We start from the raw sequence: 24,916 nt of genomic DNA, 5'->3' as shown, positions 1-24,916 counted from the left end.
CCTTACCCTCCTCTAGGGGATCTTCCCAACCCAGGGATCAAACACAGGTCTCACCACATTGCAGCCAAATTCTTCACCGTCTCAGTCACCAGTGGAAGCTCATGAATACTAGAGTGGGTAGCCTAGCCCTTATCCAGGGACCTTCCCGACCCAGGAATCAAATCAAGGTCTCCTGCATTGCAGGTGGATTATTTACCAGCTGAGCTACCAGGGAAGCCCAATATGTAAAGGCAGCCATGAGTATCTCAGAGATGAGCCAGTAGTGGGTTCAGCAGAGGAAGAGCTGGAGATGATGGCAGAGAGGCTAGCCAAGGCATGAAAGCCACGTGGAGAAGGAAGAAGCAGCTAAGAGACTGGTTTCAAAGACTCAGGTCTGACACTTTCATCCAAAAAATACCTTTCACCTACAAGCTACCAGAGTCAGTCCAGCTCCATCTCCTACATCTGACATATCTCAGGGACTCAACCATTCTGTACTCCTGCACACAGCCTTTTTCAATGCTTCCCAGAACTGTGCCCACATTGCCACCAGAAGGCATCTAGAAGGCAATTCACCTATAGCAGCTGTTCACCTGAGCAAATTAATTCTTCTCTTAATACACTGTATGAGTCTAAAAATTCAGATATTGAGCAAATTAAGCATGTTATTAATAGCACGTGTAACCAAAACTATCAATACACATATATTGTCTTTACAGATTCTTTCCCACCACTTTATGAAGAGGTGGAGTTCTTGCTCTCTCGGATTGGTACCATGTCTTGGGTACTAGAATTCAGGTCTTTACAGGGAGAAGGAAGTGCCAAAGTGCATCATCCTCCATGGCTGGCGTGCCATGGACCTGGCGTGCCTGGCATTACAAGGACCAGTGTAAGAATATAAGCAGCAGCAGCACTGCTGGGGCAGGAAAAGTAAATGGTAGTGAGGAGACCTGGCAGATAGGATAGCAGGAGCTATTTTCTCTGGTTCTGTAAGTATGAAAACTTGGGAGGAGAAATAAGTAAGATAGACAAGATTTGGGAGACCCTCTAGGAAGCATGGCTTAATGCCGCTTCCCTTGAGAGTGAACTGGATGCAAAGACTTACCTCTAAACTAGAATGTCTGGAAAGGGAAGCAGAGTGAGCAGGCAGTGGAGAAACCTGCAGACACCACCTTAACCAAGCAATCCAGGTTAACAGGACCAATGAATAGTCATGATGACATCATGATGTGATGTGATGTAATGTGATGAGAAGGGTGCTTCACCTCTGTTGTACTCTTCCCCAAAGGCATTCAAACCCAGTCTAACTGTGAGGAAAACATCAGACAAACTCAGGTGAAGAGACGTTTTACAAAATGCCCAAACAGTAACCCTCCAAGCTGTCAAGGTCATGAAAAACAAGAAAAGACTGAGAAACATCATAGACCAGAGGAGACCAAGACTATCTGCAATGTGATATCCTGGATTGGACCTTGGAACAGATAAAGAACATGTGTGGGAAAACCAGTAAAATTTGGATGAAGTCTGTAGTTTAGTTAACAGTTACTATATGAATGCTGGTTTCCTGGTTTCAACAAATATATCAGGTTATGTAAGGTATTAACATCAGAAAAGCTGAGAGAAGAGAATATAAGAATCCTACATACTCTCTTTGCAACTTTTCCGCAAAATAAAATTCAAACTTTATTTTTGAAAAGTTACATAAAACCCAGTTACAGAAGGCTGTTCACATGACAATCACATTTTTAACATTTTAGAACTTGTGCTTTTCTAGAGGAAATTTGGGAGACAGAGGTTTTCCCCTCGCAAGATCATGCTAAGAAAAGAGTCGAGCGACAGAGATGGCAGACAGGACTTTCCGGATATCTAACCCTCAATGGGACACAAATCTCTCGACAAGCTCCTTGTAAGGGGAATTTAAAGAGGGGCCCTTGGGGCCACTCACAGAAAGGCACCATTGCTTCAAAATCCGACAGCTTTGGGTGTGCCTCCCCGCTCAACCAGTCAGAAGCTGTGTTCTTACAACAAGTCAATTAAGCTCTCAGAGCTCCTGGTTCCTCCTCATAAAGAAAGTTTTTATAATAATGCTTACCTCACAGGGATAGTGCGATGATAAAAGGACATATGAAATTACCTAGCCTGGTTCCTACAAATTAATGTCAGTATTTTTCTTTCCTTCCTTGGTGATTTCTCTCCATACTCACTCCTGTCAACAAAGTAGGGGAGCATCTGAAGTCTGCTGGTATTCACAGTATGCAAATATAAGAACTGGGATGGTGCTTCTAAAAAAGGTGATCAGCTCTACACAATTTTAGAATTTCTGGACATTAAGAGTAATGACAGGAGACAGGCCTTTAAAAACAGGCAGAGATGTCAAAGATATACAGGAATAAGTGAGAGTTAGAGAGGTTTTTTGAGTAGTATCAATATATTTGATTATTTCTTGAGAGCCCTGAATTCAGGTCATTATATAGTCATTGTCCCAACTTATAAAAGCAGCAAAGCTGAGACAAATAATTTTCTGTATTTAAAATAGGTCAACACAACATTATAAAACAATTATACTCTAATTTTAAAAAATAAATATATAAAATAGGACTTCCCTGGTGGCTCAAATGGTAAAGCGCCTGTCTACAATGCGGAAAACCTGGGTTCAATCCCTGGGTCAGGAAGATCCCCTGGAGAAGGAAATAGCAACCCACTCCAGTACTATTGCCTGGAAAATCCCATGGATGGAGGAGCCTGGTAGTCTACAGTCCATGGGATCGCAAAGAGTCAGACATGACTGAGCAACTTCACTTTATATATAAAATAGGTCAGAAAATCATGAAACAAATCATGTAACTGTGTTTAGACACCTCATTTGCAAGCAAGTTGTACACACATGGAGCCATCACCCAGGGCCTCAGGCTCCTTCCTCCTGACATGGAGGTACATTCCTGCCTTTTCCCAGACCCTACACAGCCCTCAGCCATCATCCAGAGAATAAGCCAGCTGTTCCGACGTGAAGCTACTGCTGGCATGCCCCAAGAAGACTGACCTTACACGCCCCCCCCCAGCCTCGGGGAGGCTGCTGTGCAGTCCGTGCCCCTCCCCTGCTGCGGTCCTTACCCACTGACCCTCTCCCCCTCCCTCCCCTCCCCAACCTCCAGTAACTTCTATCACCTACCTATAGTCGATTTCCATGCCAGGCAACTTCTCACACATCCATGGAGTTTCTTTTCTCCCTTTTTCACTTAAGGAATCAAACTGGCCAAGGGTCAGTTATCTAAACCCTTAGGGAGCTTTATCAAATTACCACTTCCACCTTCTACTCACCCAGGAAGAACAGGAAGCAAGCGTACAAAATTCGAAAGTCCCAGCTTCTCCAGCGCTCTCTGAGAAACAGTGGGCAGATGAGAGGATACATCTCCAGCTTGAGCTTAAAAAAAGAACATTATTGGGAAACCTACTCTAAGTGCTTTCAATAAGCTTCAGCTTTTGAGGTGATCTTTTGAGGCGATCGCCTGGCATTTGAGGCGATCTTAAAAGTTACATTCAATTTATGCTTTCAAACACTACTGTCTTCTTCCTCTTAATCTCTTCTTTCTTTTGTTAGTGTTGTTTTTTTTTAAACTGGAACAACTGAAAAAAGCTTGTAACAACGATCAGGGAAACCCAAAGTCACATATGTTTAAGTGAAATTTCAGCAATACAGAGAAACCTTCAAAATACTTGAAAAGGCCAAGAATCTCATTTAGTTTTTCCATGAATTTTATCTACCTTCCCACCCTCTTTCTATTGGCCTATTCCTTCCCAAATAGTAGCATTCAAAAGAAATTATAAAATGGTTTCTTCTTTAATGTCCCTACTTGCTGGTTTAAAAAGCATATCTCACATAAATTACAGGGCCTAAAAACCCAGTAGCTATCGGATCCCATAATACTTATTTTGGAAGGAAACTAAGCACCCACAAGATTTCATATCTCCCCTACCTCTCTCAGATAAATAGACAGATAGAGATAAATAGATAAATATAAATCTAGCGCCTTAGGGTGAGATTTTCAGGTTAGATACATCCTGCTTCAGACATCATTTTGAATACTTTTTTCTTGTCCTAGAAAATAAAGCTTTATAATTGGACATTATTCTACTTGGGTCACTATGTCTTCCCACTCATCTTGTGATACAGGGGAAAAATAATTGGATTTTAGAATCAGAAGATGAATTGGAGCCTTGGGTCTACCCTCTCCTAGTTTTACTGTTATGAGTCATTTACTTTATCTGTTTGTATCTCAATTTTCTCAGTCACATAATGGGCATAATGATACCTACATTACCAAAGAAATCGTGAGGAACCAATAAAATAGCACGTGAAAATGTACCCCAGAGAATATTTGGACTTGTAGCAGTTAAAAGCTAAGTAACAAATCCCCCAGTTATAGCTACCACAGTGAATATTTCATGATGTTATACAGACATTGTCCTGGTGCCTGCCATTCATTTCAGAAAGTGACTCTTCTCAAGAAAGAGTTTGAAGAAAGAGTCTCAAGTTGAAGGAAGGTTCGAGACTTTCTTCAAATAGCAAAACCTAATTTAAAAATTTCCTAATACAAAACCAATACCTCCAGTCCAAATAGGAAATAAATGAATACAATATAAGACAATCAAGAAATGAATTAGCAGAACTTTGTCAATACTAGAAAAAGAATCCAGATAAACCCAAAGAATAGCAGCCTTTCTTAGTGAGGAAAAATAGAATTTTGACATCAGAAGACCCCACAGCTCCTTTAGACAGACAGACAGAGATAATTTCTTACTGTTTATATTTTAAAGTATGCAGTTTGTTCTGATTACCAAAGAAATATATGTTCATCATAGAAAACCTGGAAACTTTGTGGGGGCGGGGGTGGGGTGGAATTACCCAAAACTTTCTGAAAGTCAGTGTTGATCACTCAGTTGTGTCCGACTTTTTGCAACCCCATGGACTGTAGCCACCAGGCTCCTCTCTGTCCATGGAATTCTCCAGGCAAGAATACTGGAGCGGACTGCCATTCCCTTCTCCGGGGGATCTTCGTGACCTAGGGATCAAACCTGGGTCTCCTGCATTGCAGGCAGATTCTTTACCATCTGAGCCACCAGGGAAGCAAAACTCAAAACTTTCTACCTAAAAATAATTGTTGTTTTCAATTTTTTTGCATATGAATTATTTTATTTTTATTTCACTTAGTAGTATAAGTATTTTATCAGATCATATAAAAATGTTCCTTGACTATAAAGTAGTAAATAGCTACACATTACTTCATCATAAAGATGTATGCTATTGTACATACTTACAGTATAGCATGTTATTTGAGTAAGGCAACAGAAACATCAAACTACAGAGTTGAACAGAATAGAGACGTTTATTTTTCATAAACAGTCCTGGAGTTAAGGTAAGGCAGTTCCACAGTGTTAGGAACCACACAGCCAAGTCTAGGATGAAAATCTGCTCCACCATCCCCAGGCCATCACCTCATCTGTGGTGCAAGATGGCCAGTCCCTGTATCAGTGTTCCAGCCCACAGAAAGAGGACCAGGGAAAAGAGGAAGGCAAGGCATCTACTAACACCTGTTCTGGGGACACCACCTAGAAATCATATACACAGCTTCTGCTCATACTGTATTGGCAGAACTCAATCATATGGAAAGACCTACTTACAAGAGAAAGCTACCAGAATTCTAAGTAGCTAAAAATTCTGTAACTATGAATTTATGGGGGAAAAGAAAAGATGTTGGGGTCCATCGGGCTTTCTGCTATTCAGAGTTCTGATGTCATAGTGTAGCTTAATCACTCTCAGCAATCCTTTTATCTCCTAACCTTCAGATTCTAATCTAACAGATACCTCCAGGTTTTGGAGTATAAAATATTGGTTTGGGTAATCTTACTGAATACTCTAGTCAAGATTCTGGTGGCTGGGATGAGAAATATCAGGTAGGCTGTAAAATCTGGAGATTTCTCGGGATAATTTTTAATAAGGAGAATGTTATTTTAATTAAGATTATTTTGAAATGTGTAAATATTACATATCCTGTAAACACACAAAAAACTACATAAATTATTTCCCAATTCCCATTTTAAAACATCAGTATTTCAACTTCAGATTTCTGTTCCTCTGTAGCCACAGTCCTGCTGTTCCAAACAAACAAGCAGAAGGCACAACATTCTGGAGAATCACGCAGTGCCCATAAAACTCAGTGCATAAATTCACACAGAGGTGACAGAAGTCCACCAAAGGGCAGGCGTTTCCACCACCAGTCCAGTGACTCCTCTCAGCTTTCTACTGAACTCCGTATCATATTGATTTCACTCTTTGGCACAATTTTTGAACTTGGCTTCCCAGATTTGAAGATCCTTAAAGCCATCCTGGATTGGGTTTCTTTAATCCTGGTCACTCCCTTCCACCCATCAATTCTGGCCCTTCCCTCTTTTCCAGAACAAAAGAATAAATTCAGTCCTGAGCTTCCTGGCAGTTACTGTCCCTCAGCAAGTTGAGGACCCTTTTTCTCTACATCAGACATAATGTATACCTATCTCCTTTGATGTCTCTCTTTCCTCTCTTTTCTCTCTGAAACTTTCCCTTCCTCTTTGTCTCGCTGCACCCGCTTGTTATACCTAAGCCAGTTGAGTGGCTCCTGATGACCATTTACCCATTGCTGATCCCTTACCCAGGGCTCCTCAGCTAAACTTCAAAAATTTAACTATGAAGTGACCTCTAATATATTGCTTAATTTGGGGGAACTACCCATTACACTTCTGTAACCAGTGGAACAGTGTGGTGATTTCCAAGATCCAGGGATGCGATGCCCATGCAAAACACACGATAAGCAACGCCTCCAAGTTCCTTATAGAAAATGCCTGATTTTAAAATATTACTAAACAATATATTGTAGAATGAACTGAAATACGGGCACTTAAAGGCTTATAGAGTCAGATCAGTAAATACAAAAATCAATTTCTCAGATCACTGGGAAAACTACCAACAAAGAAAATCTTGCTCCCCCTGAGGTGACTTTAGCACCTTTTATTATTGAAATTCCACTACTTATTGAAACAAAGAATATTCTTTGCTTTTGTTCTCAGTTTAGGATGTGTGAGAATAATAATAAGAGAATGTCCTGGAGGGTAAATGGTGGACATAATAACGTAAATAGACTTGGTTCTCAAATCCATCCCTATAGAAGAAGGGAGATGATGGAGCAGGGTAGCAACTGAGTATGGAATGTAGAGTATGAGGAAACAGATCATCAGCTTCATAGCACCCACATGAGCTTCAGTCTGGGGATTCCAAAGAACAGTGGCACTTCTCTGCATCTTCTGTATATGTCTCTTCAAGGAATTGATTAACAAAGAAGCAGAAGTCACATTAATGATGAATTGGAGAAATGAGCTCAAGACCAAAGGAGTCACCAAAGACAAGAGTCCCTCATTGATGTCAAATACTGTGCCATTTCTCACAGTCACAAATTCAAGAGAGGGTGCCAACTGTCTGAGCATAACATAGAGGAGAGTGGTGAAGACAGAAAGGAGCATACAGACCAGCAGCAGCCGGGGCGTCCTGGTGGACAGATTTCGTTTCAGCAGGAGAAACATTGAGTGTTGGTAGTTAGCAATCTTCACACAATACAAGACGTTGAGCAAGGTTACAAACCAAAGACTACTAGAGTCCAAAAACATCCAACATGACAGGAGAAAACAGGATAAGGAGACTGACCTTTCCACATTTGGAGAGACGATGACAACAACATTCAGTAACAGTATAAAAAATCTGGTGATGCCCAAACTGAACAGGAGTGTGTCAGAAGAAGAGATCCTGTGGCTTTTGATGCAAGTCTTGTAACTGACCACTACAATGAAGATATTCACTATGAGTCCTATAAAAGTTAAAATTTCAGAGACAACAATAGAAGAAAAAAAGACTATCCGAAGCATCTTTACTCATTGAGGACTCAGGAGATGCGGTGCTGATGCTGGGAGCAGGGAAAATATTGTAATGTACAAGTAGGCACCAGTACCAAGCCAGGAAAGATATTTCCTATTTTAATTTCCCCACTGTGGCAAATGAACCATCAGTGGTCTAAGAGCCAGCTGCTTTTACTGAGATGCAAATCTTCCAAGGATTGCATTACTATTTCTTCATTCATATCCTGTTTTCCTTAGAAATGCCTAATTAAAACCACCAAAGTGAACCTGGGAGTCCACTTCTCCAAGAGAAGGAATGCTAGAGGGAAGAATTACAGCAGACTCCAAGGTTATCAAAATCAAATGATTGAATTCTAGTCCAGCATGTCTGGACTTCTCTTCATAGCAAACCCAGAATATGGTGGGAATTCCCATGCCTCGCTCCTACACACACACACACACACACACACACACACACACACAAAACCACAGGTGGCCACATCAAACAGGCAACACAGAGTGAGCAAGCAAGGAAACAATTAAAGGAAAGGTTATATCAGAGCACATATTTCCACTTAGCTATCTACAAAATTGATTACTACATTGAAGTAATTGTGTTAAATATTATACCTACCACATTTAAACAGAATAAACAATATAGTATAAGATACAAGAATTACATCTTAATTATATCACCAGCTCCTGGAGTTGGTGATGGACAGGGAAGCCTGGCGTGCTGCAGTCCATGGGGTCACAAAGAGTCAGACACAACTGAGCAACTGAACTGAACTGATAAGAATTAACGTTCAATACTTGAAAACCAAGGTTTGTAGTTATAAATCAGAAACATACAATGTATTCACAAACACAAAAAACAAGAGAACTCAAGCATGATACAAAGAAAACCTTCAAACCACAAAAGGAAAAACAAAAAAGGAAAAGAAAGGAACAAAAAGAAATACAAAATCAACTGGAAAACAAGGTTCAAAGCAGCAATGAATACATATTCATCAATTTTTTTGTTCAGTCACTCAGGCATTTCAGACTCTTTGCCATCCTGTGGACTGCAGCACACCAAGCTTCCCTGTCCTTCACTATCTCTTGGAGTTTGCTCAAACTCATGTCCATTGAGTCAGTGATGCCATCCAACCATCTCATCCTCTGTTGCCCCCTTCTCCTCCTCCCCTTAATCTTTCATAGCATCAGGATCTTTTCCAATGAGTTGGCTCTGCACATCAGGTGGCCAAAGTATTGGAGCTTCAGCATCAGTCCTTCCAATGAATATTCAGGGTTGATTTCCTTTAGGATTGACTGGTTTGATCTCCTTGCTGTCCAAGGGATGCTCAAGAGTATTCTCCAGTACCACAGTTCAAAAGCATCAATTCTTCAGCATTCAGCTTTCTTTACGGTCCAAATCTCACATCTATACATGACTACTAGAAAAACCATAGCTTTGACTATATGACCTCTGTCAGCAAAATGGTGTCTCTGCTTTTGAAAATACTGTCTAGGTTTGTCACAGCTTTTCTTCCAAGGAGCAAGCATCTTTTAATTTCATCACTGCAGTCGCCATCCCCAGTGATTTTGGAGCCCAAGGAAAAAAGTCTGTGACAGTTTTCATTTCCTCCCCATTTATTTGTCATGAAGTGATGGGACCAGATGCCATGATCTTCATTTTTGAATGTTGATTTTTCAGTTTTTTCACTCTCCTCTTTCACCTTCATCAAAAGGCTCTTTAGTTCCTCTTCACTTTTTGCCATTAAGGTGGTGTCATCAGCACATCTGAGGCTATTGATATTTCTCCCGGCAACCATGATTCCCACTTGAGCTTCATCCAGCCCAGCATTTCACGTAATGTACTCTGCAATAAGTCAAATAAGCAGGGTGGTAATATACAGCCTTGACATACTGCTTTCCCAATTTTGAACCAGTTTGTTATTCCATGTCCAGTTCTGATGTTTCTTGACCTACATACAGGTTTCTCAGGAGGCAGGTAAGGTGATCTGGTATTCCCATCTCTTTAAGAATTTTCCATCGTTTGTCATGATCCACACAGTCAAAGGTTTTAGCATAGTCAGTGAAGCAGAAATAGATATTTTTCTGAATTTCCTTGTTTTCTCTATGATCCAATGAATGCTTGCAACTTATCTCTAGTTCCTCTGCCTTTACTAAATCCAGCTTGTAAATCTGAATTTCTCAGTTCACATACTGCTGAAGCCTAGCTTAAAGGATTTTGAGCACAACCTAGCTAGCATGTGAAATGAGTGCGATTGTATGGTAGTTTGAACATTCTTTGGCATTGCCCTTCTTTGGGATTGGAATGAAAACTGATCTTTTCCAGTTCTGTGGCCAATGCTGAGTTTCCAAATTTTCTAACATATTAAGTACAGCACTTTAACAGCATCCTCTTTTAGAACTGTAAATAGCTCATCTGGAATCCCATCACCTCCACTAGCATTGTTCATAGTAATGCCTCCTAAGGCCCACTTGACTTCCACTCCAGGATATCTGGCTCCAGACGAGTGACCACACCATTGTGGTTATCCAGGTCATTAAGATCTTTTTTGCAAGTTCTTCTGTGTATTCTTGGTACCTCTTCTTAATCTCTTCTGTTTCTGTTAGGTCCTTCCCATTTCTGACCTTTATCATGTCCACCCTTGCATGAAATGTTCCCTTGATATCTCCAATTTTCTTGAAGAGATCTCTAGTCTTTCCCATTCTATTGCTTTCCTCTATTTCATTTGCATTTCACCTAAGAAGTCTTTCTTATCTCTCCTTGTTATTCTTTGGAACTCTGCATTTGGTTGGGTATATCCTTCTCTTTCTCCCTTGCCTTTTGTTTCTCTTCTTTTCTCAGCTATTTGTAAATCTTCCTCAGACAATCACTTTGCCTTCTTGCATTTCTTTTTCTTTGGGATGGTTTTAGTCACCATGTCCTGTACAGTGTTATGAACCTCCATCCATAGTTCTTCAGGCACTCTGTCTGCCTAATCTGATCTCTTGAATCTATTCATCACCTCTATTGTGCAATCATAAGGTATTTGATTTAGGTCATACCTGAATGGCCTAGTGGTTTTCCCTACTTTGTTCAATTTAAGCCTGAATTTTGTAATAAGGAGGTCATGATCTGAGCCACACTCAGCTTCAGGTCTTGTTTTTGCTTACTCTATAGAGCTTTCCCACCTTTGGCTGCAAAGAATATAATCAATCTGATTTCAGTATTGACCACCTGGCATGTCCATGTGTAGAGTCATCTCTTGTGTTGTTGGAAGAGGGTATTGCTATGACCAGTGTGTTCTCTTGACAAAACTTTGTTAGCTTTTGCAAGGATCATACACCATGATCAGGCTGGCTTCATCCCCGGGTCACAAGGATGGTTAAACATATGGAAATCATTCAATGTGATACACCACATCAACAAAAGAAAACAAAAATACACGACCACCTCAGTAGATACAGAAAAGGCATTTGATAAAATTTAACATCCATTCATGATATAAAAACTCTTACCAAAGTGGATATCAAGGGAACTTAACATAATAAAAACCATTTATGACAAATACATAACCAACATAACACTCAAAAGTGAAAAGCTAAAAACCTTCCCACTAAATCCAGAACAAGAAAAGGATGCCCTCCCCTCACCACTTCTATGCAACATATTATTGGAAGTCCTAGCCACAGCAATCCAACAAGAAAAAGAAACAAAGGGTATCCATATTGGAAGGGAAGAGATAAAATCATCCTTATATGTAGATGACATGATACTATATATAGAAAACCCTAAGAACTCCACACAGAAACTATTAGAACTGATCAACAAATTCAGAAAGGTAGCAGTATAGAAGATTAGTATACAGAAATCAATTGCATTTCTTTATACCAACAATGAAATATCAGAAAGGGAAAGTGAAAAAAAATCCCTTTTAAAATCATATCTAAAAAACTACTTAATAAAACTAACAAATGAGGTGAAAGACTTATATGCTGTGAACTATAAAACACCAATAAAGGAAACTGAAGATGATACAAACACATGGAAAGTTATCCCACACTCTTGGATTGAAAGAATTAATAGTGTTAAAATGGCCACCCTACCCAAAGCAATCTACAGATTTAATGCAGTCCCTATCAAATTACCCATGATATTTTTTCATAGAACTAAAACAAATATTAAGATTTATATGTAACCACAGAAGACCCAGAGCTGCCAAAGCAACCCTGAGGGAAAAGGTAAGGGAGGGATAAATTAGGAGTTTGGGATTATCATATACACACTACTATGCATAAAATAAATAACAAGGACCTACTGTATAGCACAGGGAACTATATTCAATATCTTGCAATATAGTGGAAAAATCTGAAAGGAATATATATATATATTTATGTGTATATCTTAACCACTTTTCTATATACCAATAACTAACACAACATTGTAAATCAACTATACTTTAATTAAAAGAAAAAAGTAGTAAGTGTTCCAAAAAAGAAGAGGAAACCCAGTGTCATGCAGTAATAGGCCACATTCAGAGGTTGATACACGAAGTGGTTGAGTTCTCAGTAGCAGGAGGCACGGAATTAAGATGCGATCATGTCAATTAGCAAGAGCAATGAGTAAGCTGGTTCTATCTGAAGTCATTTCTGAAAGGGTCACTATAGGCAAACCATTAACAAAATCCCTTCTCCCCCTGCATAGAATTTGACCTTCAGTTAAATATATTATGGAGGCCTCTTGCTTCCTTGAATGTGAGGGATAACTCCTAGGTGTGTATCCCTTGGCTCAACCTGGAAACTAAGGCTATGAAATTATTACAAGAGAAACTGATTCTTTGAGACATGAGGCTTTTATTTTAGGGCAGCTTCTACCCTTACCTAAATGTAGATCTCTTCTCCTTGTACCTGAACCGTATAACTGGCAGCAAGGACACTGCAAAAGAAGGTCTGACATTCCCCTGCTGCTGAACTGGATCGCTGAACTATACCCATCCGAGTACACTGGTGCCAGAGTGTCCTAAGACAGTCTTGTGAGTCTGATCATTTGTTTGTTTATTTATTAGAGACCAAGAAGACCCAGGGTGGATACAGTGCAGTCCTGAGTCCATACTTTGCTACTCAGTAGATCTGGAGGAAAAGTCTTGGGGCAAACAGTCAAAGCAAAAGGATGACTTGGTTTATTTGATGAAGACTTTGAAGAATGAGATCAGGCGCAGATAAACAGGAATTAAAAACTTTGAATTGTTTTCAAAAGAGTACCAATGTTGCTTAGAAGAAATGTCTATTAATATTTCTTAGACTTTTTTGAGTGCTTATTATGTTCCTAGGCATTATAAATCTCAGTTCATCTTTAAAACAGTTCTAGGAGAGAAATCTGGTTACTCCTACTTCCAGATGAGGAAAATTCAGGTCAAAGGGAGTAAGTGACTGCCAAATGTCACAGAAAATCAGTGGCTAATTTGGAAGGTCTTCTGAGACTGAGCTCTGTCCAGTACACTAGGCAGCTCCTCATTGGTTCATTCATTCAGTAAATTGTTATTATCAGCCAGTCACTTATACATTATGTGCTAAGGAAACAGGGAAGAATCACCCACAGCACACCCTGCCTTCAAAGAGCATACAGAATAGTGGGAGAGACAGACAAATAGACAATTAGATCATGTATTAGGTGCTATAACAAGAAAAAACAAAGGGTACACTAGGAGTGCTCCAGAGGGGCCTTTAACACTGCTTTGAGGATTCACAAAAGGCATTCTTAAGGAGACATATAAAGTAACTATTGAAGAGGCAAAGGGGTTATCCAAGCAAAAGACTGGGGTGAGCAATGGAGAGTCACTGCAGGATTTTAAGAGAAGAGCACCGTGATTGTATGTTCACTGTATGAAGCCCACAACCCAGTAATGTGGAAATGCTTTGCTGGAAGAGGATGGAATTGGAAAAGGAAACTAGTTAAATCATGCTGCAGGGGCTTCCCTGTTGGTCCAGTGGCTAAGACTCTGAGCTCCCAATGCAGCGGGCCCGGGTTCGATACCTGGTCAGGGAACTAGATCCCACACACTGTATCTAGGACCCAGTGAAGCTAAATAAATAGATAGATATTAAAATAAATAAATAAATCCTGCTGCAGTCACTCTTAAGGAATGAAAAGAATACAAACAGAGACTAGCAGGCATTTGAGAGAAAAAGTTTTAGAGTACAGCCAAACAGATTTAATGACCAAATGAATATCAAAAACTGAAGGAAAAGGAAGAATCTGGGGTGATTTTCAAAATTCTAGTTCACTTGAAAAAACACAACACTTGTATCTTTTATACAAGAAACACAGGCAGAAATAGGATTAGACATGCAAGAGATTTTAGGTGGCAGGAAGCAAAGGAAGGTGAATATTCAGATAGCAATGGAGGTCTGATACCTATAAAGAGAGAGAGAGAAGAAAGAATTGGGTAAGAAGAGCTCTAGACTGCAGCACAGTTCCAAAAAAGGGTCACCCAAGCTGATGGAGAGTCCTTGGGCCAAAACTGCCTGTTGGAAGAGTCTCGTGTCAGTGGAGCAGACCTACCTTAGGACTCTGGTCTCCATCACTGGCTGGGAGCAGTCTGCAGGAAGTGTGGCCTCAGCAGCTGGAGCCCTCAGTCAACTTTGCTCCCCAGGGCAAGAGAAGCGAGCAGTACATTTTTTTTTAATTTATTTATTTTAATTGGAGGCTAATTACTTTACAATATTATAGCAGTACATTTTAATAGCTGTCAGAAAGAGAGAGCTAAAGATCACCTGGGCCAGAACCCTCTGGTAATGACAGCATCCCTTCATCATACCTGAAGCATCTGTTTCAGTGATGGAGAGATGGAATACTCATTTCTGCATCTTTATTGCCCACTACATGCAATGCTTCTGAGAATAATGATTGATCTAGTACACTGTTAAGTGCAGAGAGCATGTTAAATAAGTGTCTGTAGTATGAAAGAATGAAGTAGAATCAAGATAAGCCAGAGAGGTCAGAGAGTATCAAAAATGAGAAGTAGTTCCCTGAGACACAAGAATATATAGGGGGCCCTGGTGGAAACCTGGTGGAAGGTTTTGTGAGGTACTGTTCTTAAGTTACTGTTGACTCATATGTTAAAGGCCCTTCCACCATACACCAAAGAAGACATGTGCTTGGCAGAGACACGTGGCCTCAGGAACAAGCTCTAGCCTATAACTGGACTCCAAATGCAAGAACGATTCTCGTTCTCATACTTTGACCCTAAGAACCTGGTTACAGTAGGGAAAAGATATGCTCTGGTCCTTTGTGCATGAAACGGCCAGATGTAAGAGTCTTAAGGGATTTAGCAACTAAAGTTAATTTAATGAAAACAAAACAAACAAGATGACCACTTCCAGGGTGTCTCAAAAATGGGAGTAAGGTGTTAGGTAATTCTCCCCTATGGCCTTGGACTGTCAGGAACTGGCAGATTAAGTATTTTCCCTGGTGGGTTCAGAAGACCATATCCTCTCCAAAAGAGCTAAACTTCCCTTCAGGATGCATCTAGCCACAAGTAAGACTCCTTTCCTCAGCAAATCACCCACTACTCAGACTCACGTCCCCACTCCCACACCAGTCTTTGATTAAGGGCAGCCAATATATTGTTGAAGTCACATAACAAAGTCTGAGCTTTCCCAGGAGTCACCTCCAGATTTCTCTGAAAGAGGAAACGGGGGAGGGGTTGGGAATGCCACACCTATGAATCTGATTTCATTTGCTCTCAGGGAGGGAAACTCTGCACTCAGCCAACTGGACTACGACAACAGACTCCCTATTGGGGGATTCTACAGTTTCCACCCATACTTCAGGTTCCAGTGGAATGAACATTAGCGGTAGTCTGAGCAAGTTGACTGGACCCACCCATCTGAATCTGTTAGATCGGGGTAGGATTTAATGAAACCTCAGTAGAAAAAGGAGGAGGAAACATCCAGGAGTTAGCCAAAGGTACCAAGAAAGAAACAACAGCCAAGCCAAAATCTCTAATAAAATGTTATGTCCAAAAAAGAGACACAGATGTACAGAACAGACTTTTGGACTCTGTGGGAGAAGGCGAAGGTGGGATGTTTCGAGAGAACAGCATGTATATTATCTATGGTGAAACAGATCACCAGCCCAGGTGGGATGCATGAAACAGGTGCTCGGGTCAGGTGCACTGGGAGGACCCAGGGGAATCGGGTAGGGGGGGGGGTGGGTGGGAGGGGGGATCGGGATGGGGAACACATGTAACTCCATGGCTGATTCATGTCAATGTATGACAAAACCCACTGCAATGTTGCAAAGTAATTAGCCTCCAACTAATAAAAATAATTGAAAAAAAAAATGTTATGTTCAATTAAAAGAGAAGAAAATCCCCACACCCAAGGCAGAAGGCAGGATCAGAAATTCCGGTAAGGACTAAAAAACCAGAAAGTCAGGGCTAGGTGGAGAAGCTGTCAAAATGACAAGAAATAAGAACAAGTGTTCAAGAGTCAGAGAGGATAAACCGGAGTAGGGCTCAAGGTGAACAAAGCACATAGCAATTGAGACTGCAGTTTTTCTACAGTTATACTTCCCTGTGCTGAAAAGAAGCACAGATTTTTTAATTACAGAAATTCTCCTTTTAGAATCCTTCTATGTTAGTGAATTATGCATGAATATTAAATCATTATTTCCACTGACAATTTTTCTCTATATATTTTTAGCTTTTTTTTCCCATTTGTTTCTCTCTGTGTGTCTACACCATCTTGGAAAATCCCTTCTTCCTCCAAACTAAATTTTTATTAAGAAAAAAATCATTATTTTAAGTTTCCATAGATACCTTTTTGAAAGAGAACTTTATGTCAGAATTAGGAATTTTCCTAGCACCTCCAAGAGGCAAATATCAATTTGAAAGCAAACAATACAGACCAAAAAACATTTTATTTCTATAATTTTGAAAATGAATGTATAAATCAGAACAACCTGAAAACTCACTTTGGGCTACATATGACAAAGTGCTAAGAAATGTGTTAATTCTTCATGCTATGTCAGAATGTAACCTCTTTCACAAAACAAGAACAAAAACAATAATAATAGCAGCATTTATTGACTTACTCCACGTGGGACTCTAGTTTTCTTATGTTGATTCACTTACTCCTTTCAACAATCTATCAAGGAAACACTATTACTATTTCTATTTTATAAATTGTTGTTTTTCAGTTGCTAAGTCATGTCCAACTCTTTACAACCCCAGGGACTGCAGCACGCCAGGCTTCCCTGTTCTTCACTGTCTTTCAGAGTTTGCTCAAACTCATCCATTGAGTCAGTGATGCCATTCAAACATCTCATCCTGTCATCCCCTTCTCTTCCTGCCCTCAATATTTCCCAGCATCAGGATCTTCTCCAATGAGTCAGCTCTTCGAATCAGGTGGGTCAAAGTACTGAAGCTTCAGCTTCAGCATCAGTCCTTCCAATGAATATTCAAGGTTGATTTCCTTTAGGATTGACTGGTTTGATCTTCTTGCAGTCCAAGGGACTCTCAAGAGTCTTCTCCAGCACCACAATTCACAGTTCAAAAGTATCAGTTCTTCAGCGCTCAGCCTTCTTTATGGTCCAATTCTCACATCTGTACACAACTACTGGAAAAACCATAGCTTTGACTATATGACAAAAGTGAAATAGAGGTTAAGAAACATCCCCAAGGTCACTCAGTTTATTAAGGTCTGAGTCAGGATTTGAGCTCAGGCTATCTGGTCTACGTTTTTAGCCAAAAAACTTTATACCTGAGAGCCCTGTTAGTGACAGAAATCCAGATTTAGAGTTACCATGTGTCCTAAATTTGTTTACAAGTTTGAGATCTCAAGTAATAATATTCTCACTGACTTGTCAGCACTGTTCAGTGACAGGAAGGAAATCAAAGCCTATATAATTTTATTAAAATAAAAATGATTACATTTAGAAAAACCGCTTATTTTTCACAAAACTCTGACATTTTAAAAACAGATATACATCTTGGATAATTAAAAAAAAAAACCTGCTTGGATTATTTTGCCCAATCTAAAAAATTACAAATTACTTGAAAATTTGCTTTAGCAAAATGATAAAAGAAAGCAAAGGACTACTGAAATTTAAATGACTTAACCAGCAGACAGGATTGGAACCTAGCATCCAAGGGTCTTGACTTGTATTTCTCTGCTTGTCAGTACACAATGGATTTGTGGAAACAGGTCTCCTGTGGTAATTGCTGCTGCAGCACACTTCACTGTTACAGTAACAGCTTCACCTCCTGCAGATTTCCTTCTTGTTCAGTCGCTCAGTCATGTCTGACTCTTTGTGACCCCATGGACTGCAGCACGCCAGCCTTCTCTGTCCATCACCATCTCCCTGAGTTTTCTCAAACTCATGTCCATTGAGTCAGTGATGCCAGCCAACCACCCCCTTCTGCTCTAATTCTGATATAATCCTGACACAATAAGCTGTGCTGAAATGACAGCACACATTGTCTTCTGAATCTCTAAAACCCTGTGAAGTCAGTATCACAGTCTGCATTTTAAAATGGGGAAAGCCAGAATCAAACAGGTAATTAAAGTAACTCCCCTAAGGCCAAAAAAAGTCTTGGAAAACGGACTGAACCAGAATTCAAACCCGAGCCTGTGGATCTACAATGCTTTTGCTCTCTCCCTTCTAGTTCACTACATCACTGTCAGTATAAACTTGAAGTTAAAGCTAGTAATCAGCTCATTATGTTGAGTTGATACTTATTAAAATACAACTCCATGTCTATATATTCCAAAGACTATTTCCACCTCTTCAAAGCAACCATACAAGGAAAGGCCGTGAGAAGGGTCCCCGAGGAGGACAGGATGAAGCAGTAATTACAGAACTGGTGCCACAGGAGGGTTAGGAAGAGCCCTGTGATCCTGGCTAAGGACTCCTAGGTCTAAGGACTCCTAGGCTCCCTCCCACACCCCAAGATGCTCTATGGATAAACAGATCCCATGGATCCAGGCTTCAGACAACCAGGCTCACACCGGAGCATCGCCACAAACATCTGCTTCAGCTTGCTATTTCCCAGAATGAGAACATAGGAGTGACCAACAGGATATAGCATTGCAATTACTTCTCCAATCATTGAAATCATCTTAGTTGCTGGCAGGAAATAACTGGATGTTAACACTGAGAAGGAAAGATAGTAGAGCAGGAAGAGAAAGAGAAAGGAGAGGATGACTCTGATGGCCCTCCTGTGGGCCTTGGTACTGGGATCTCTGGGGCTGGCACGGTTCTGATGCATCTGCCGCATGTGCCTCCCCAGGGAGAGAATGAGCAGAAAGCAGGAGGTTAGAGACAGGACTAGGGGAGGGAGGTCCCACAGAGTCCCAAGAACATGGATCAGTTTATATTCTTTTTCTTTCTTTCTGAAGAGTTCAGTTATATTCCCAGTTTTGTCAATTCCACTGAGAACAGAATACATCTTAAATTCCCGGATCAGAGAGATGGCGCTGCAACATGATAACAATAGGGTACTCAATAGCATCCATGCGACTACCCTGGAAACTCTCCACTTAAGCCAGAGGAATGCAGGATGGGAGAAACTGGCCACTTTCAGGCAGTAGAAGACATTGAGACAGGTGGCAAGCCAAATGCTCAGATGGTTTGTAAATGTCCAGAAAACATCAATAATTTGCATGAGTATCCCTTCATCATGTAGTTTGGAAGAGAACACCAGTAAAACACCATCAATCAAGAGAATCCACAGCAAAACAATCCTGGAGACAGCCAGGTTAGTGATGATGAAGTCAGACAAAGAGATCCTCTTGCTCTTGAACCAGCTGCTGCCATTGACCCACCCTATGAAACCATTCCCCAGCATTCCCAGCATGAACTGAAGGGTGGTCAGAACCAGAAACCCCCACTTGCTGAGCCTCAACATGTTAGCTGTTCAGCAGACCTGGCCTTTGTTCTTTCCGTTGACAAACATTCTCCTGCTGATTTGAAATTCCTCTTGTTAATCACCTCTACCTGCTGCTTCTCTTATCTCTGCCCAATTTGGTCTGTTGTAGACACAACACAGCAGACCTTCTGGCTCTTTCAGGTTAGTCTGTCCTCTTCAGAGGACGACTTGGTTTGTCACGTTCCATCTATGATCTAAACTCAGAAGCTCTTTGCCAAAATGCAAATAGAGTAGTGTCCGGTGTCACGCAGAGAAGGAAGAGATGAGTCACCAAGAAGATGGAGGATTTGGACTCCATTTCAAAGGTAGTAGGGCTCTGAGTGCAAAGTGGAGTGGAAACCCAGAGTAGAAAAGGTGGGTCACCAGAAGGGTCACACAGAATCACTCATGAGGAATGACTCAGGGACACATACAAAAGGGGGAAATATCAGAATTTCACCATACGGCACTATCACAATCATCCTAGAGGGAGGTTTACATTCATAAAATAGGAAAAATTCAGAGTCAGTGGTCCTGGATCAGAATTAAACGGAGTGCCTCCTACTGCCTCTTTCCTTGTTTTCTTAGAGTATGCCTCACATGAAGGGGCTACAAGCTCATCTCTAGGGAGTCATGGCATAGGAAATTCTTAAGTACCTGAATATTTAAATGATAACAATAATGAAGTATCATACAAGCTGCTCAAAGGATGGATTTTTTCAGAGGGCCTGACCACTGTATTGACATGTCAGTAATAATTCAGGCTGACCAAAAAAGCATACAGACACTCTCTGTGAACCAAAACAGGGCCTTACAAATTTCCCAGGACAGTGTACTTCCATGTATATCTCATTAGCTGGTGACCAGAGTTCAATTTCTCAAATGACTTTGTTGAATATCATCATTATCACTGCCATCATTCCATCAGGTACCAGTGATATGAATTATGAGCCCACAGTTATAACTATTCTCATTTCTTAAGATAAATAGTAGAACCATCATACTATAACTAAAACCACATCATTAGTAAAGGCTGCTTCCAAAATGTACATTGACCATGGTCTACCAAGTAACCACATGTATTTCCATTCTATTAAGCCTGCAGTTTGTTGGAGAAATCAATACTAGAGCTGTGATATTGTGGCAACCCAGGCTGCAGATACCTAGAAAGAATACTGAGGTCACACACTTGCTCTCAACCATTCTTTTCAGTAAAAGACCAAAGTAAGTAAGGTAAGTCAGGGCACTGGCAAAAATAATTTGCACAGACTAGGTCATTCCAGAAGTGTTTTAAAAAGGGATTATTTTTTAAATGAAGACAGAGTATTAGGGAAACTATAAACCAATAGTTTAGGACCCCAGGGCAGGAACAGAGGGCACTATAATATGATACCACTCCCGGAGAGAGAGCTGTGTGTAGAGGGGACCCCCAGACCATTACCTGAGATTTTTTTCAGCTGGGAGACCCTGAAGAGAGTCAGCTGAGAGAATACAGGTCAGCAGACCAACAAGACTCATCTTCCACCCCTTCATTATTCTTGGCACTTTCTCCCCAAGGACTTAGACATCATGGTCCAAGTCTCTGCATCATTCCTGCTTCTGATACTACTCTGCATGACAATTGTGTGGATAACTGTTAGCAGTACACTCAGACTGACATCAAGACAAATCTTAGACAATATCCATTTATACCAAAATTCACTAATCTGAAGAACACAGAAGGAAATCAGCAGAGTTGAGTGTACACAGCAGAGAGACCAGCAATACATATAAAATGATAAGTGGTCTGCAGCCTTGCAGGGCCTTAAAGTCCTGACCTGAAGAATGCACAGTGTCCAGTAATAAGTCTACTTCAGTTCAGTCGCTCAGTTGTGTCTGACTCTTTGCGACCCCATGGACTGCAGCATGCCAGGATTCCCTGTCCATCACCAAATGCCAGGGCTTACTCTAACTCTAACTCACCTCCATCGAGTTGGTGATGCCATCCAACCATCTCATCCTCTGTCATCCCCTTCTCCTCCCACTTCAATCTTTCCCAGCATCGGGGTCTTTTCAGATGAGTCAGTTCTTCTCATCAGGTGGCCAGAGTATTGGAGTTTCAGCTTCAGTGTCAGTCCTTCCAATGAATATTCAAGACTGATTTCCTTTAGGATGGACTGGTTGGATCTCCCTGCAGTCCAAGGGACTCTCAAGAGTCTTCTCCAACACCACAGTTCAAAAGCATCAATTCTTTGGTGCTCAGCTTTCTTTATAGTCCAACTCTCACAGCCATACATGACTACTGGAAAATCCACAGCTTTGACTAGCTTTGTTGCCAAAGTAATGTCTCTGCTTTTTAATATGCTGTCTAGGTTGGTCATAACTTTTCTTTCAAGGAGCAAGTGTTAAAAGATTTTATGGCTGCAGTCATCATCTGCAGTGATTTTGGAGCACCAAAAAATAAAGTCTCTCACTGTTTCCATTGTTTCCCCATCTATTTGCCAGGAATTGATGGGACCAGATGACATGATCTTAATTTTCTGAATGTTGAGTTTTAAGCCAACTTTTTCATTCTCCTCTTTCACTTTCATCAAGAGGCTCTTTAGTTCTTCTTTGCTTTCTGCCAAAAGGGTGGTGTCATCTGCATATCTGAGGTTATTGATATTTCTCCCGTCAATCTTGATTTCAGCTTGTGCTTCGTACAGCCTGGCATTTCACATGTACTCTGCATATAAGTTAAACAAGCAGGGTGACAGTATACAGCCTTGACATACTCCTTTCCCGACTTGGAATCAGTCGTTGTTCCATGTCCAGTTCTAACCGTTGCTTCGTGGCCTACATACAGATTTCTCAGGAGGCAGGTCAGGTGGTGTGGTATTCCCACCTCTTGATGAATTTTCTAGTTTGTTGTGATCCACACAAGGCTTTGGCATAGTCAATAAAGCAGAAGTAGATATTTTTCTGGAACTCTCTTGCTTTTTCGATGATCCAACAGATGTTGGCAATTTGATCTCTGGTTCCTCTGCCTTTTCAAAATCTAGCATGAACATCTGAAAGTTCACGTACTGTTGAAACCTGGCTTGGAGAATTTTGAGCATTACTTTACTAGCATGTGAGATGAGTGCAATTGTACAGTAGTTTGAGCATTCTTTGGAATTGCCTTTCTTTGGGATTGGAATGAAAACTGACCTTTTCCAGTCCTGTGGCCACTGCTGAGTTTTCCAAATTTGCTTGCATATTGAGTGCAGCACTTTCACAGCATCACCTTTTAGGATTTGAAATAGCTCAACTGGAATCTCATCACTTCCACTAGCTTTGTTCAGAGATGCTTTGTAAGGTCCACTTGACTTCACATTCCAGGATGTCTGGCTCTAAGTGAGTGACCATGCCATTGTGGTAATCTGGGTTATGAAGATCTTTTTTTTTTTTTTTAATGAAGATCTTTTTATACAGTTCTTCTGTGTATTCTTGCCACCTCTTCTTAATATCTTCTGCTTCTCTTAGGTTCATACCATTTCTGTCCTTTATTGTGCCCTTCTCTGCATGAAATATTCCCTTGATATCTCTAATTTTCTTGAGGAGATCTCTAGTCTTTCTGAGGGAACTGAGCTTGTGTGAAATACAGAAGTGCTTCATGTAAGTGCAAGAGACTCTCTTTTCCCAAATAACAGGTCGACCAGGCAACCTAGATTGAACTCCGAGGGTTATTTCTGGACAACCTTCCTCTTTACAGTATAAATCTCCTGTAATAAGAGTGATCGAATTCTGTATTTATCACTCCTTCCCTTTTTGAATAGTTTTATCACATAGGTCCCTGTCTATTTAAAATACTGTATACTTGCTTGATTTTAACCTGTAAAAAAACAACATGCTATACAAATATCCTCTGCAACCTGATACGAACACAGTATATGTTTATAAAATTATTCTTGTTACAAGATAACTGTATTTACCCAGGTGTATGATAATCCACTGTGGGGGCATTTATTTACCCATTCTGTGTGGATGAACCTTGGATTGTTCCTGGTTTTGTACTCTTACCTATTGTTGCTATAAGCACCTCCGGACTTGTTTCTTGGTCTACATGGCAAGACTTTTCTACAGAGTCTATCTTAAAGGTAGAATAACTGGGTGAAATTTCAACATTACAAGTTAATGTCAAAATGTTTTCTCAAATAAGGCAAGTTACGTCCCTCAAAAGGTGTCAACTTACATTCCCCCACTAGTTTCCATGGTCTACAACATCCTCCTTCACACTTCGTTCTGTCAAATGTGTTGAAACTTGCTAGCACGGAGGTCTTAAAATGAAAGTTTATTGAAATTTCTGGTTTTGCATTTCCTTATTAACAAGATTGACCAGTCTTTCATACATTAGTGTATAATTTATATTTCCTGTTAAGTGCTTCTGTCTTTGACCATTTTTCTACTAAGCTCTCATTTTCTTGCTTTGTAGTTTTTCATATATTCCAGCTCATATTTTTTGCTCTCTAGGCCTTTCTATATTCCACTCTATTTCAGTTATATTATTTTCAAATATCTTCTCTGCCAGTTTGTGACTTGTCCTTTTGCTTTCTTTGTGGTGACTTCTGATTTAAAAAGGTTATTTTTAAGTTAAATTTATCACTTGTTTCTATGTTCAAGATTTATTTTAAAAAAACTAGCTATTGTACTGTACTTTCTTCCAAAATTTTGTTTTTCCTTACACTCTTTAAATAACCAAGAATTAACTTTTGCATAAGATGTAAAGATTCAATTTCATTTTTTTCCTATATGGATGATAAATTTTCCTAGCAATATTTACTGATACTTAATCTAGTGATCTATAATGCCACTTTCACCCTATCATTTCCATATATGCATGGCCTGTTTCTGAGTTCTCTATTCTATACCACTGTTTTATTTGCTTATTTCTGCATCCATAGTATACTTATTACTTAAAAAATAAAAATAAAAAACAAAAACCTGTCTTACCAACTGGCAGAGCAAGCCCCCATCTCACCGTTCCTCTTCAAGAGCATACTGCCTAGTCTCAGACTTTTGCTCAAGAATACATCTTTACAATCAGCTCGTCCAGTTGCCCCCAGAACACTTCTGGGAATTTTTTGATCTGTAAAACATCAACTTGGGGAGGACTG

The 24,916-nt window shown here is 40.3% G+C and overlaps 2 protein-coding genes across 2 annotated transcripts; both read right to left on the bottom strand.

Moving 5' to 3' along the window:
* Positions 1-7,038: 7,038 nt before the first annotated feature.
* TAS2R4 (taste 2 receptor member 4) lies at positions 7,039-7,929 on the bottom strand. The gene has a single exon (XM_043873459.1). The coding sequence runs from the start codon at positions 7,927-7,929 to the stop codon at positions 7,039-7,041; it is 891 nt and encodes a 296-aa protein (XP_043729394.1).
* A 9,989-nt stretch (positions 7,930-17,918) lies between these two features.
* Positions 17,919-19,802, bottom strand: TAS2R3 (taste 2 receptor member 3). The gene has a single exon (XM_043873133.1). The coding sequence runs from the start codon at positions 19,800-19,802 to the stop codon at positions 18,852-18,854; it is 951 nt and encodes a 316-aa protein (XP_043729068.1). The 3' UTR covers positions 17,919-18,851.
* Positions 19,803-24,916: the final 5,114 nt, after the last annotated feature.

The sequence above is a fragment of the Cervus elaphus genome, chromosome 18 (genome assembly GCF_910594005.1).
Source record: "Cervus elaphus chromosome 18, mCerEla1.1, whole genome shotgun sequence".
NCBI classification, from domain to species: Eukaryota; Metazoa; Chordata; class Mammalia; order Artiodactyla; family Cervidae; genus Cervus; species Cervus elaphus.
Note: the sequence above shows the minus strand (reverse complement) of the source record. Positions and strands in the feature narration are given on the sequence as shown.

Coding starts and splice junctions, on each gene's coding strand:
- TAS2R3 (XM_043873133.1), bottom strand. CDS start 19,802: ATGTTGAGGCTCAGCAAGTGGGGGTTTCTGGTTCTGACCACCCTTCAG.
- TAS2R4 (XM_043873459.1), bottom strand. CDS start 7,929: ATGCTTCGGATAGTCTTTTTTTCTTCTATTGTTGTCTCTGAAATTTTA.